The sequence below is a fragment of the Astatotilapia calliptera genome, chromosome 1 (genome assembly GCF_964374335.1).
Source record: "Astatotilapia calliptera chromosome 1, fAstCal68.1, whole genome shotgun sequence".
In the NCBI taxonomy this organism is placed as follows: Eukaryota; Metazoa; Chordata; class Actinopteri; order Cichliformes; family Cichlidae; genus Astatotilapia; species Astatotilapia calliptera.
This window is the reverse complement of record NC_137422.1, coordinates 5,478,329-5,494,094: the sequence shown is the minus strand read 5'-3', so window position 1 is coordinate 5,494,094 and position 15,766 is coordinate 5,478,329. Positions and strand designations below refer to the sequence as shown.

Genomic DNA, 15,766 nt, shown 5'->3' with positions numbered 1-15,766 from the left:
ATATGTCACATATTGACAGTGGCTCACCGATGCCAATGACATAATTACCCAGCTACATTTCTGAAAGAATGCAAAAGCATTGACATATATTTTTCCTTCCTATGATAGCCCGACAGGCAAGGCAGATTTTGGTAGATTTTGGTAGCCCGACTGGAAAAATCACTAGCCCCAGGACGTCGGGCTAGCGATTTTGCAAGCCCTGAAGAGGCTCATCACGCCTGACACGAGGCAAACAGTTGCAGTCTGACTGACTACGCTCACTCAGAGCTTGTTGATGCAAATAACTTCTCATTTATAAACGCACACAGATTGCCAGCATGTTGCCATCAGGCTGAGTGAGTTTCAACAGGCTTCGGTTGAGCAGGAAGGTAACTGAGCACAAATTTAACAGTAAAATGAGAATTTCCGTCTGTGTAGACAGCAACACACGTGTGATTGTCAATCATGTATCACACATAGATTGCATGTAATTGCCGACTTGACCCCATCTAATAGACTTATAGCAGACTGACTCCATAATTTTGTGGTTACTACAATTCTTGGTATATTGCAAAACATTAAAAATCGCAATAATATCACATTGTGAGTGAAGTATTGTGACAATATCGTATCATAGGATGTCTCTACAATGATGTAGGCTGGAATCATGTTTTCTCAAATCAGCACAAATGTTCACGCAACACTTACTCATGTTAGCAACGCTGACAGTTTAAGACAAACCTCTGACCTCCAACAGTCTGTGACAGAAGCGTCTCAGGAAACCAACACCCAGAGTGCCGTGCTGGAAACACGATTAGTGTTACTATTAAGCTTTGTGAGTATAAAGGTCTGCAAACCTCCAGACTTACCTGACAACTTACTGCATTCATGCAACTGTAAAAACAACAAACAAAAAGCTACAACACTACGTGTGCGACATTACCTGGCTGTTACTGCAGGGAGTACAACCTGTAGCTATATTTAGATATGACGTAGGCAAAGGAATGCAGATGAGCTGTGGCATCCCACCCATCCCACAACAAATATTTAACTTGCACAAATACGTGTGATTGTTAAAAAGGGCAGACCGGTCTAAATTCATCCAAGACGGGTTATGTTAATGCCATGTTGTACATGTGAATGCCAACCGGCGTTTGTGTTAAACAGCAGCAGCATGACGCAGTTTTCAGGTGAGACAGCAGTTGTTTAGTTGAAACAAATACACAAAAAACCCACAGCTCATTCAATAAATGCATAGAAAAAGCAGCAGCCACCGAGGGCACAATCCCTTAGCAATCGTCACAAAACATCTCCGACAGAGACTGCGGTGGAATTTAAGTCCTCTTCTCTGCACTGCAGCCTCCTGGGAGCCTGGGCTGAGATTTCATCCCGAGAGAGGCTGGTACAGGAACAGCAGGCCAAAGATGGGTGCATGGAAGAGAAGCAGAGCGTGGGACTGCATTGATGCTCTGACCCTGAAGCAGATGGTCTCCAAAGGGACCCAGAGCTGTACTCAGGTTTTATGCCTGAAGCATCTGTAGGAACTAACCCCCTTTAAGAGCAGTCTTCCCACACACAAAAAAAACAACGCACCTTTTTAACACTGGACTGTTCAGAAAGGTGTCGGTGTGTAGGAAGGACAGATGGTGGATATCAAAAACCCTGGCTCAACTCACTACAGATGGACGCATTAGGATACAACTCTTTTTCCCCTCAGAGAAAAAGAAAATCCAGAGAGATGATAAAATATTCCTTTGGCCAGACTGCTGGTCACTGGGCGGTTAAAGGCTATGTGAACAGCTCTGTTCCCCTGCATTTCTCTCATGCCTGGCAATCCCTCAGCTTATGTAACAGAGTCTGTAAACCTCAACATCAGTCATCTGTTTACAAGAGGACAGATGTGCTAATGAATGCAAATATATATTTTTCAATCATCTTCATGAAAAGCAGCTTTTATTAAAACACCATCTTATTTCTAACAGCGGCTGGTAAAGTGTGTACTCTGTGCTGTGTACACACTTTATCCAGACCTGCCACAGTTCATCTGGAGATTTTCTCTTCAAGTACTCTAAGATAGGGCTCTGCGGAGGCCGACAGCGCCGCACACACAATTCCCAGGAAATCAAGTTTCCCTAATTTGGATCCATTCTTTGCAACTAAGCTCCGAAACACCTTAAGGATTATTTTAGCACCCTATATGTTAGCTGTCAGAAAGCTACTGTAGCTAGCTCTGACACTTTCAAACATTAACGTATTCACAGCTTTATAGCTGTTAGTTTTATACCACCACAAAAACACAGTGGCCCAAACTGACATGTGGATATTTGACTTAACAGTGATCTTTTCCCCTGTAATAGCACCTTACCTCTTATTGTTGCTTTGCTTTTTGGTTTGAACGTTTATAGAAGCTGGGTTACAATCGAACACAGGTCTCTCCACAGCGTATACCAACTCAAGGTTGTATGTAGATACATTACATGTAGACCGTGTTCTACCATCACATGCTCAGGACTGAATCATGTTGCTCTTCTTGGCCCTCACCATTGCTCTTTATTACTCTGCCAACATGTTTGGGCTTGTTGTCAAACTTTTACTCAGTGCAGCACATGACATCAAACCAAAAACTCAGCAAAATATGATGAGATTTCTCCTGGTTGCTGTGTGTCCTTTCTGAGCGGCTGATTTTAAGCAGTGAAACCGAACACACTGCTGAGCTAATGCAACGAAACGGTTAAAGTGTTTTGTGGCTCTTCTCCACAACTGACTAACAGTAATGTAGTGCAGATGTAGCTGGCGCTGTAAACACTTACCACCCCACTCTCCCCTGAGACAGTCTAGCTGGAGGATCTGCTTCTGACTGTAACAACACAAGGGCCTGAGACTATTTCCATGAATGCTTATTAACCTTAGCCACAGATGGGGTCTTTGGATGAGACTGAGTGGGTTTAAATATGGAAAACAAATGAACATTAGCCTCTTGCAAAAGATTGCAACACACAAAATTTCTTCAATGGGACTTCCTGGCCAACCAGTTGAAGAAGAGCTTCCCAAATGTGACACAAGTTCAGGCCAAACACACTTCCTGTTTCCCCTCCAATCATGTGTTATGTCTTTATCCAAGCTACATATCCGTCAGCAGGCTGAGAGGAAAAGCATAACAGTGACAGTGCAGAGGGGAGCTTGTGTTGTGTTCACTTATTTGGTCCACACAGACAGCTTACAGAACGAGGACACTTGCCAAACGCAGGTGGTCCAAGGACCGTGACCTGATTTGTAAAATAGCTATGGCTGCATTATCATCAAGAGATGACCGCTGTCGCTTCTCGAGGCGTCTCAAACGCAGACACGTGCAAATGACAACAAGTGACTATGAAAACGTGGTTGTGTGCAGAGTCAAAAAAGAGAAGTACTTCTCCATTGTTTAAGTGCAAATATGCATACCGGTATGTTTAAGAAAAACGAAAACTAAGAGGGGACGGGCTAATATGGGTCCTTATTTATGGCTCCCAAGCACTTTACTCTGATCTAACATCATATATTGATCAAAGAGAAGAGCAGCAGAAACAGCTTTACTTCATCGATTTCAGTCTTAAATCATATGAAACATTGAGAGCAACTTATTCTGATTGCAAAGATCTGATTACGTTACAGTTTTTCATTTTCAGCAGTGGCACTGGCATGAGACCACAGCGTGCCCCTGATCCTCAAAGGGATTTGAAATTGGATCTTTGTAGCTTAAATCTTAAATGCTCTTGTATTAAAGAACCTTGAACCTTGATTAACCTCATTCATGGACGGTTATAAGCATCTTCCGAGTATTATTACGATGCCAGATTCAATATTCTGAACCTTTTGTTTTCAAATTGGGATAATAAACTGATGGATTAAGTCAACGTTTAAACTTCTTATCAGCTTTTCAAAACCCACAATCTGGAAACTGTGATAAGTAAAATTCAGGAAGGCTACTTAGCATTTTGTTGTTGTTTGTCTTGGCTCAGCCAGATATACAAATCTCAGAATGATGAACTACATCATTAGAACTAAAAAGCAAATGAAAACACATGTAAAGCCCTCGGATGTCAGGTGAACATGCGAACATTAAGCAGGGGGACAGGGATGCTCTCTGAGCTTTCAAGCTCTACTGAGACAAACTGGGCAGCAGAGTTTGCCCAATGTGCTTCCACTTATGGTACGCCTTATAACCAGCATTATGGTACTCGTAGTTCCTCTGCCTGTGACAGTAAAGTAGGCCAAAATCCACTGCTGAGGGGGAAGCTTATCCCTGTTACACACTGTGACAGCAATCTGCTGCAGGTTGGAGCAGGAGGCTCGATTTGGCCTGCAGAGACTTGATGGAGCTGCAGAGGGGCACGAAGAGGGAACAGGAAAAGAAAACGAAAGGAAAAATGACCACAAGCATAACAAAGGGTTTTTTGGCAGTTTACATAAGAGTATTTGGATTTTAGATTGAGTACTTTGCACCTATAAACAGAGAAACTATGAAAAAAATCCTCTAGCACAACTGAGTCACAACCCATTGAAGACTCATTCAATCGATTGACGAGTTCACATTATCGTTCATAGACTTGTGTGCGCCTTCATGCCAGAAGGTCCAGTGACTGAATCACGTCAAAATGATCGTCACGTTTGCTCATACACTAAATTCACAAGCTCAACCATTCACCACGAACAGGTCTGAGACAAAAGCAGCGGTGCCGAAATTATATGCACGAATCTGCTTTTAGTTCTTTGTGCCACATGGCTCAGTAAGAAACACGCCCACTCCGAGTGCGCTGACGTCTGGCTGCTCCGCGAGGACGTTTGTCAGCCAACCTGTTTTGTGCTATCAACAATGACGCAAGGGCGTGGGCCTTATTCAGTTCTTCGGCGCAAGCTGTTATAGTACACTGCAACGCAGAGCCAATGTCTGCGTCGCTGCTGTGGAAGAAAACGAGGCAGGCTGATCGGCAGCCGGCCAAGACGGCATACAAAACACAAAGTGTGGAAACACAGCAAGACTGAAAGAGTGAGAAGGGAGGAGCTTGGCTCAGCTCTTCTATTACAGGCCCATAATTCACTCCCTTGTAAACACAGAGAAAAAGCTGTCTACCAGCACACTGACTGCTCTACGCAGCCACGATCAGAGCTCAGTCTTCCAGCAGATGCCGAGACAGAGTTTCAGCTAAGTTGGTGATTCTGCACCACGGGGCAGCGACAACACAAATCCCTTAGCAGTAGGATGACTGCTGCTGGGCATGACCTTTAAAACAAAAGGCTATCTGTCAGACACCTTCAGTGAGGCGCAGGCTTCTCAGGGCCAACGCAGCATTTTCACACTTGAAACATTTGTGCAGAAACAGTCGAGGCCAACAACTCCACCCAACAGCCTGCTCCAGCACCTCACTCAGCCATTACTCACTGATCTGTGTTCAATCGAGATAGCTGGGGTCTGGACTTTAAAAGAAAATAACAGCTAGCACACAGACAGACTTGATATGGGAAATACACTGGCAGGAGCAAATGGTTCCTGTTGTAAAATGATCCAGTTAGAGGAAGAAGAAAAGACGATAAGCATTCTGTCAGGAGCTCGGAGGCTCTACTCACCTTCTCCAGTTGTTGTCCGGAGGTGGCGACAGGTACACCGCTCCATACGGAGAGCTCTCTATGTAGGCTTTGGTCAAGGAAACGAGTGACACATCAACACCATAACACAACAGTCAGAATTAAACCTCATTATAAAAGATATGCAGATGTGTTCTGTCTATAAGAAGCAGGTCAAAGCCCTGCTGAAGTGATGTACAGCAGAGAAAAGGTGTGAACAACAGAACCGACCGTCCCAAAACACTCAGTGAAACAACATTTAAGAAAGACATGTTTGCCTTTATACACACGCTGTGGTGCACAGTAGAGAGGGCACGCCATCCTGGATGCTCTAACATGCTGTCCAACAACCTGACTGCTGAACAACATGAAACAATGGCAGCATTATTTGATTTACTCCTGAATGCTGATGCAGAGTTCCTGGCTTTGTCTGCGAGAGGGCAGGGTGGCGCTTCCTCTTGCCAACAGTTACTCTTTCAGCGAGTTGAGGTCTTTTGTTTTGGAAATACGGGGTAGCTGCTTAATTCAAGCAAAGCCACGCGAGACTGACGGCTGTTCCAGGAGAATCTGTATCACGTGGATTATTATTGACATGGGGCAGATTTACAATCTAGATACTTGGTGTCATTCATCAGTTCTCACACAAAACATCGGACAGGCCCAGATACAGAGCAGAGAGGCCATGATCCAGTCAAACTGGATTAACACCTTTCAACAGCTACAATGGAGGAGTCCAGCCCGGAGCGCACAAAGAGGAAAAATGAATGAACAACCTTCTTCTATATGAGCAGTGAGCCTGAAATGGGAAAATCATTCAAAATCAGCCCACCCTGCATTTCTCTGGCCTATTGGAGCCACCATCACATTTTAAAGATTTGCCACTGTTAAAAACAGAAGAACAATTCACTACAAGTGTCTCGGCTTCAGGTGTCGTTTGATACAGACACACTTCATTACATGTTTTTGTGATTTTAACTAATGGTCCAGTCTCAGCGTGAGTCTGCATTCATTAAGCTGTCATTTACAGTCACGCTAGTTTCTCCTTTCACTGCTCCAAGTCTCAGTGTGAGTGCACCTCCTCAAACATATGCATGCAATGTGAACAGTAGAGCTGACATGAAAGGTGGAGTGTATATATGTGCGTATCGATGAAGGTGAGAAAGCTGCTTAACGTAACAAACAGAAAAAGAGAGTGTGCAGCACAGGTCGTCCTCGGATCTTTCCAGCAGTATCAACACACACGACCTGACTGTGCCTAAGACAAAAGCAACTGGAATACCTTCAACCTGAGCTACACTGCTGATGACTGAATCAAACAGATCAGGCTCATAGCTTGTCCCATTGTCACGATGACAGCATCTCCAACTTTCATAGTCAGGATCAGACTGACATCAAATTTGTCATTTTTATTTTGAAGGTGATGTGCTGCCCCCTGTAATCACCACGTAACAAGTAAAGAGTAAGTAGAAGGTCGACTTTCCAGCTCAAGTTCAACCAATCATCAGTAGCCTAGCTGACAGAAAGATTACTGTTCAATCCTAATAGGGCAACGATGACATGTCTCCTCCCCCCAGCTTTTTATCTGCACAGTGGCAGATTTGGCTCTCAGCAGTTCTAACCAGTGTTGTTGACTAAAGTTTCATTTCCGCTACTGCGATGTACATTTTTACTATTGAAATAATCAGATATTAAACAGGAAGGCTATGACACCATGTGACCATGAAGCACAGGTGCTTAGATGGCCTCCTGTCCCACAGGGCCCATTCTGAGCAACAAACACCTCATTATTGACCTTTGCAGACACCAATGCACAGAACTAACACCACCGCTTTTGTTTTGATACTACGAGATCAAACATCAACACGGGGGCCCCACCCAGGTTACATGTTACATTACAGTATACAACTTTCATTAAAATTAGAAAACAAACAAAGCTATCCATCCTAATCTCTCATCCTGTTCTACTGCTCGCTGATGTGAACCACAATCACAGCTCTTTAACTGTTAAGCAGAACAAAGGTCTGCAAACTGGGCTCAACTTTATTGTTTTATGTCAAACAAAAGTGATCAAAAGGAAGTGCAGCTTATGCTCCTATCTGGAAATGTACAGCTGCAAAACTTAACTGAAATAGAGAGTATATGTAATGTGTATATTTTGAAGGCAGTGTTCATACAGCAGTTAATGAAGCTGTCGTAAGCTTTGGAAGAGGTGTGGTGTGTTTCAGTCTTTAGCAACACGGGTTGGGAAGCGCATCTGTAACCGGAAGGTTGCCGGTTCGATCCCCGGGCTCTCTGTCCTGGTTGTTGTGTCCTTGGGCAAGACACTTTACCCTGCCGCCTACTGGTGCGGAGTTATATTTACTTAGGCCCACAGGAACCAGTCTACCTGCAGGTTGTGGTTAGAGGGCCCAGCTCGCTCCAGAGCAGCAGGAAGATAACTGTGGAGCTTCTAGAAAAAGCCACTAAATGATGTCAAGCACCACCACAACAGCAACTTGGTCAGCCAATAGAGAAGCACAGGGTGTGAAGGACTGCAGCTAGCTGGTTAGCAGTGACTAAAAGGTTCAAAGAAGAATGAGGGCATCTACTAGCAAATCGATTACGGATAGCATTGTTTGCTCAGATACAAAGAAATCACCAAATATGTTGAGCTGCTGTTGATATAAATGGGTCCAAGTGAAAACGATGCCTGGGAAACAGTGGACACATCTACGTGTCCATCCATACAATGTCTTCACCAGTCTGTCACAGGGCCAAGTTAGAACTTAACAAACAAAGTAAATGGACTGGTCCTTATATCGCACTTTTCTACACTGGGCTCATTTAGCTTTTCACACCCATCTGTACGAGCACGTTTTTCTAGGTTGTTGTTTTTTTTTTCTACGCAGGTGCTTTTCTATCCAGCATTCACACTCCAGTGGACACATCACAGAGCAACTCTAGGTTGGTATCTTGCCCAAGGATATTTGGCATGCAGCCACCCCACAAGTTACCACTTGTTTCATTATAGTGTAACAGATGCACAACAACTTTGGTATTGATTCAAACCAGAGTATTGATTTTATTTTGGCAATCTTACTAAAGTCAGTTAGTATAGATATATAAACTTTTATATATAAAGAGCTTCTCTTCAACATCTGTGCAGAGGCAGGGAAAGAAGAAACAAGTAGGGCTGCTAGAAGTGTGAACAAATGCTTAATTTAAATATAAAAAACTGGGTGTGAATGAATCCACATCAAGAAACTCATGTTTCAGTCATCGGTTAGAAGCAGCTACTGTTTTTGTGCGATTGCATGTTGGATAATGATAACAGCACACAACAGGCTCAGTCTAAAAAGGAATCGGGCCGTCTCTCCTGCACTGCAAATTCATTTTTAGAACAGTCTGTCCAAGTTACTTCTCTCATCTCTTATAATGGTTGCTCATCATTCATGAGTTAAATTATTATACGTGAACTGCCTACGCAGCTGTTATGCATCCTGACAAACACCGCGCATGTAATTGCTGACTGCTAAAAACAATCACAATAATTAACTGTGCATCGTAAAATCGTACAAATCCTGAATTATTTCACTGCCGACCGTGAAATCTACAAGGACGTATAAAACGAAATGATTTCTCTTCTCTTGCTCATTTCAGCTGTGATGAGACTCCATGATGAGATGAAGGTCGCAGCTACGAGTCAAACAATCACCGCTCTGCTCCTGCATCTTCACCATGAAAGTCTCACTTACTGCGACACGTGCATGCAAAACACACACATATGTACCCACACCTTCAGTGTGCTCTCAGACGATGCTGAGAATCTCCTGCTGTCAGTGTCTATTAGGAAAAAGCAAGCACATTGTCTCTGCGTCACACTTGAAATTAGCATAATGACTAATTCTGCTCCTGAGGCTAGAGAACATCTGCCTACACCAGTAAGTGTCGTCACATTAAAGCTCACTATGAACACAAACCATTAACAAACAAAACAAAAACCACCTGGAAGCCACAGCACCCACTTTCTCATCGTCGATTAACCTTTCATGATGATGACAACATCCGTATTGCACAGAAACTATCGTTCGTTCAGGCTTTAAAGGATATCTGCCGGCCGTGCTTGTCGAGGGGTCGGCGATGGGGAGAGTTGATACGGTTGCGGTCCCTGTGGACCCTCTCGACCAGCCCGTGGTGGCGAGTCCCTCTCACAGAGTCCAAACCTGAAGGGAAGCCACCCTGTAAAGGACACAGCAAAGGAACTGTTCACATCACACACATCAAAAAGCTGTTTCCTGAAATGTAGTTAGAGCTGCTGACACTTGGTGAAAGGTGCTGCAGAACTGAAATGAGCCGTTTAGTAATCATGTTAATTAAGGTTGTACACCTAAACAGAACAGACTTAATGTGATCACTAACACCTTTTACACCTCACTGTGCTCCATATTTTCACTCTTGTACACTATTAGAGCAGTTATGCCACAGTCACTGGCCCTCAGTAGTAGCTCCTCCCCTTTCCCCTCTGGTTAAGATGACTTTCTTCTGATTGGAAGCCCCTCCCAAACCAGCGGTTTAAACAGCAGGTCGATGGGGTTTGTGGGCCTTAGATGACCAACGCAGAGATATCCCTTCTCTATGACATCTCATGCTGCTGTGCATAAAAAACAACTACCTGACAGCGAGCATATGGAGCAGTCTGCAGCCAGATTATCTGAAACTTTAGCCATGTGTGTAATTTAAAAGTCAACATTGAAAAATGTGACAGATACACACAATAGGTCCCCTTTAAAAGTCTACAAACACTGTCAGAGACCAATATGTACCCATGCATTTTCATCACATAAAGTGCCACAGTGAAATACATGTAATGTCACATGTTTAACAGTTTAGAGCTGTTTATTCCCTGGCTGAAACCCAGACATGTTACTCAACTATGTTAACATAAAGATCGAACCATCTGTTTTCATACAAGTCATTTTTAAAGTGTCTGGTAGTTATGTCTATATATGCAGCTCTGACCACAGGTATGTGGTCATAGAATTAAAACACTAAGACTAAACATCTTACAGACATTAACAGTGAGCGGCAGGTAACAGAGCACAAAATAACGCTGAAACCGATTAAAAACCCTGAAAACCATACATTTCACACCTGAGCCTCAACTCTCGCGGCCCGGTACCAAACGACTCACGGACCGATACCGGTCCGAGGCCCGGGGGTTGGGGACCACTGACATAGAGCACCTAGAGAACCACAACCACTATCCTCAGTGATTTGTGAGAGCAATGGGTCAGATATAGAGCATAAAGCAAACCGCCTCAGTGCAAATTAGCAGTCATTGCTCGATGAAGTCAACAAGACCACATTATTTACCCAAAGCAGAGATGAGATCCTGAAATAGCTGAACTCAACACCTTCCATCCCATGCCTGCACTAGAAAGAGAGCACCTAGAGAGTCTATAAAATTACATCAGAGTCCGTGATGAAGGGCAGTCCTGGCAAAGTCAAACCCGCCGAGAACAAGTCTGACTTGTAGCTAACAATATGAACCAAGCTCCCACTGTACAGGGACATGATAGGAATACCACATACCCCAACTTCCCAAAACATCCCGAAATGCAACTGGATCCCATCTCCAAGTTTACTAGTTGTGTTTTGTGTGTACATATGGAGATAAGTTGGGAAAACTCCCACAAATGCTTGAATATCCTTGAGAAAGAGCTGAACGAAAACCAAATCGTTCTTCCAGAATCCAAGCTTCAACTAACGGATAGACTCCCCTCTCCAGCACCCTGACATAGACCTTACTGCACTCAGGATCTCCTTGGAATATTGTTGAGATTCTGACTGAGGGTGGGATTTAAAGACCTCACTGCCCGAGGCCTCAGCCAGATGCTCCCAACGGACCTTTGCTATATGCTCGGCTGTACTAAGCCTGTGTGACATCCTCTCCACGCTACCGATAGTAGTGTTGCATTATTGCATTGGTTAGGTTTTGTATGCTTGCAGTATTCAGGTCTTATGAAAGGAATTTTGGAGTTTAAGAGGTCGCACTTTAGTGGAGAAATAAATCAGTTCAGTATACAGATTATCACCCCAGTCAGCTGAGATCAAGCAGAGGACGTTTCCACCTCTCGTTAGGGCTGGGCCATATTATACCGTTCACAGTAATACCGGTACAATGTTAGGCAACGATAAGAAAATGAAATATCGCAACATAATATGGGTGAAACGCGCATGCGCAGTGCCTTTGTTTTCATACGCACATGGCCGAAAAAGCATGGTGGCAACAGAGAATGAGAAGGGGAAAAGCGGATCGTTGAGTGAAACAGATGAACTAGAATTAGTTTGTAAAAATGCTGCCACTTCAGTGATGCGGAACTGGTTTGGTGTTTGTCCATCAGATACACAACAAAGCACTTTTTTTGTAGAACATGCAAGCGGGCTGTCGTTATTGCCGTATTTGTTGGACTAAGGTGCTTGTAATTCTGGGAGCAATCTGGGTCCTAAACTCCGCCCATTCCAGGTCCCAAAGTCAAACGAACACTGCAGCATCACTGAGAGTTAAAAACTGTCTAAATTCTTTCATCTTTAATAAAACGATCAGCGTTGCTGCTTTACCAGGTGTAACTATGAAGTTTAACATCCAGGCATCCATGAAAACAGAATTTATTACATTTAACGGAGTTAGAAGCTAGCAGGAAGTTAGCGGAAGTTAGCTCGCTAGTTTCGCTAGTTACCTAAGCATGATATTGCATGTTCTGACAGGGAGATTTCTGAAAAAATTCAAACGTACAGCTCTGCTATCACTTCCAACATAAATGAAGACAGAAAACTAAACAGCAGTGACGTTTGTAGGGTTACTGAAGTTGGGCTAGCTGGTATATAATGATGTGCTACGTGATCGCTAGCGACACAGCTATGTTAGCATAATATAAACAGTGAAGCTGGAGGATGAACGCTAACTTTTTTCCACTCGATAAAAGTTAACGTGAAGGTTCCTGATGGTTAGAGACAAATGCAATCGCATGGCAGGATGCTGTAAACGGACCAAACTTCAGTCAGGAGAACAACTGAGATAATCCATCCACAATACAAGGTTAGTCATTAATATACTGCAACAACATGGGAATAGAGCAGCTGTGAGAGAATACAGCATTAAGGAATCAATAGTACAGAAGTGGAGGAAGCAAGAAGTGTGAGTTGAATAAAGTTTGATTTATCTGACTGCTTTGTTTCGCTTAATGTGCCTAATAATCCCGTGCACCTTATGGTCCGAAAAATACATATTTGACTTTTTTATGCAGTTTAATGTAGCAAAGCACCTCTTTTTAACTTCAGTGGATATTATACATGGTTATGCTCAGGATATGTCAGCGCATTTCTACTGGAAATGCCTTTTGGTTAAACTTTCAGCAAGGAATTTACTTTTACACTGTTAAATGTTTATATAGCTTTAATGCACATAAAAAACAGCTGCTTGTTTAAGTGAAAAGAAATGGATGGGGTTTTTTTTCGCTAGTATGGAGTTCTGTTTTGTCTTGCGTCAATTATATCGTCAGTTATATCGTTATCGCAAATTTTCAAATATATATCGTGATAAATATTTTTGGCCATATCGCCCTGCTCTACCTCTCGTTAAGGCTTAACACGTGATGGTAGTATTGTGGTGTTTGGGAAAAGTTGGGATTAAATGGGTTAATTCTGTCTGATTAAGAAAGCCTTGGCAAGTATTACATTAAGCACTCTGCACTCATTTAATTGAATTAGGGCTAACAAATGATCACAATCGAGTAAGAGCTAGAAGCCATTTAGTTTGAGTCCCAGTAGAGACGAATGCACTCGATCAGTGAGGGAGGCTTTATCCGTCAGTGAGGGGAAAGCTCCACCTCAAAAGGCCATTCTTTCAGCTAACAGGGACACCTTTACCTGGACTTTGTGTATCTTAGGACAGATACTCCTCAGAGAACTGATACACGTCCCAGTGTGACAGAAAAGCTCTGTTAGAACTGCAGCATTGATGTTTTATCCTGGTTTTTCTTCCAGTCTGCAGAAACTCGAGTGAATTATTTAATGCTCTCGAGAGCAGCTTGTTTGCACTTCTAAAGATCCAGCACACAGTTTTGCTGCTTTTGCAGTTGAGCCGCACATCAAAAGTGGGCATCAAACACAGCTGACCTTGAACAACCCCTCAATGAAAACGAGAGCTTACACATGATGGACTGCAATTTCAAGGAAAGCACACATCTTTTTCTTTTCTTTTAATAAGAAATCTTTTTTAGCTTAACTTCAAACCGACTAAAACCTCCCGTGTTTCTGCACCAGTATGTCCTGAGGCCATGTTCAAACTGACATTAGCCCTGTGAGGCCTCCTTAATAGGTTTGAACAACAATGCTGCACTGATGCAGCTGCAGCGCTAATGCAGAGCTCCACCAAGACCAAACATACATATATAAAGAAAGACAGAAATAAGGCTCGTCTAGTGAAAGAGTTGAATTTGGCTCAACTTCACTGCAGCATAACTGCACAAGAATTGGCCCAAGTGCACAATGAGTATTTCTGTTAAACCTCTGGGCTTTTTTTCCACACAGATTTCATACAGACCTTATCAAGTCCATGATATTTCATTTTGCTTAAAGTCTTAGAGAGGTGTTATTACATTTTGAATGCAGTCTGTGTGGGTGCTGTATATTTTGATGGTGACGAGTTCCCACCTGAAATTCAGTGCTGGTGTTGCCGATTTGATTGACGTTGGGCAGAGAGCCTCCGTAGTACTGTGCCCTTGACTGAGACAAGCGAAGCTGCTGGATCTTCTGAAACTGGACCTACGACAAAAACAGAGTCACGTGTTGATCGTCTGGGCACGTAGAGAACAAGTTCTGAATGAGAAATGAATTTGAGCAACCGACCTTATATCATACTTCAAATTCTGCAATATCCTGCAGATGTCTAAAATGTCACTTGGGGCCCACTCCTGTTATACTGTCACTGCTCCTCAAATTGCATTTTTTTTCTTTGCATGTCTCATCAAATGGATTTATGGTTTTCAATCAGTTTGAAGCAATATCGTAGTGCAAGTAGCCACTCCAGATGCTTTAGCACAGCTGTGCTCTTATTATTTAATCTGATTTTACCATCTACATTTTGGAAGTGAACAGAGAGACAGGCGTAATGTATAAATGCATTAAAAACTGTCTGTCTGATTAAAAAGCAGCCATATCCACTGGACACTGGGGACACATTCTAGGAAATGGGCAGCTTGGCGTCCACATTAGCAGCCTACTGCAAAGACGCCACAATGATTACCTCGCAGAAAACAGAAGGCAGCTTGTTCTGCCAAGGTAAACAGGGCCGGCCCTTAGCTGTGATCGGGGATAGGCAAATCAGAGGGCCAACTTCCCTTAGAGTGCCGAAAGGACAAAATTTAAATTTCAAAGACTGGCCTTGTTTGATTGTATCGTGTTGTATAAGAGTTTACAAAGAGACTGAAGTTGGCAAGAAATTCGGGGCGAGCTAGGACCACTGGACTAAAAACCTTATCTTTTGGCACAAAATGTATCAGTTTCTGTGCAGTGTGGGCGAAAGACTGTTCTGATTCAGCACACACAGCACAGCAGACAGTGGTACGGTGTTTAGAGGTGCTGGTGGTCAGTAACCAATGGGTCTGTGATATACACGACAGAAAAGTTGGTAAACACAGGCTTCCTCAAGCCAACTCAGAAATTTTTACTGCCAACAACTGGTATTTAATGTCAGAGGGTTTCTAGCCTCAAATTTCAGTAACATTGATTATTAATGTAGGACACATGAAAAAAATATTGCCTCTCTTAGAGTGTCTGGGTCAGCCTTTATGTAACATCTACATATATTTATGTTTGTGAAGGGTGCAGACTTAAGCCTCTTGGTGTACTCGCTACAATGCAGAGTTCTGCAGAGCTTCTCAGGGGTTGATAGTAAGACTTTATGGTTGGTGTAAATGCTGAAGCAGCTATTTCTAATTTCAGCTGTTTGCTTCAAGTGTGCCCTGTGGCCTGGCCACTGACTGGGCTTTTCTGTCTCAGAGGTCACTTACAGTTCACATCTTATGGCAAACTTAACTCAGTGTCGCCTCAAAACCACATCCTCTTTGACTAGCCATTCAGGACTCTCGCTCGCACAGAAAGAACCCACTGTCAGTGGATGGAATGAGAATAATGTGAAAAGGCC

General features: G+C 43.2%; 1 protein-coding gene across 2 annotated transcripts in view; it reads right to left on the bottom strand.

Moving 5' to 3' along the window:
* The window catches only part of crtc3 (CREB regulated transcription coactivator 3), a 41,756-nt gene that overhangs the window by 21,899 nt on the left and 4,091 nt on the right, over window positions 1–15,766 (bottom strand). For both annotated transcript variants that reach the window (XM_026149730.2, XM_026149813.2), the window contains exons 2-4: window positions 14,275–14,385; window positions 9,670–9,798; window positions 5,584–5,645 (exon numbers count right to left, since the gene is read on the bottom strand). In XM_026149730.2, the coding sequence (XP_026005515.2) occupies window positions 5,584–5,645; window positions 9,670–9,798; window positions 14,275–14,385 (302 nt within the window). The remainder of the gene's footprint in view (window positions 1–5,583; window positions 5,646–9,669; window positions 9,799–14,274; window positions 14,386–15,766) is intronic.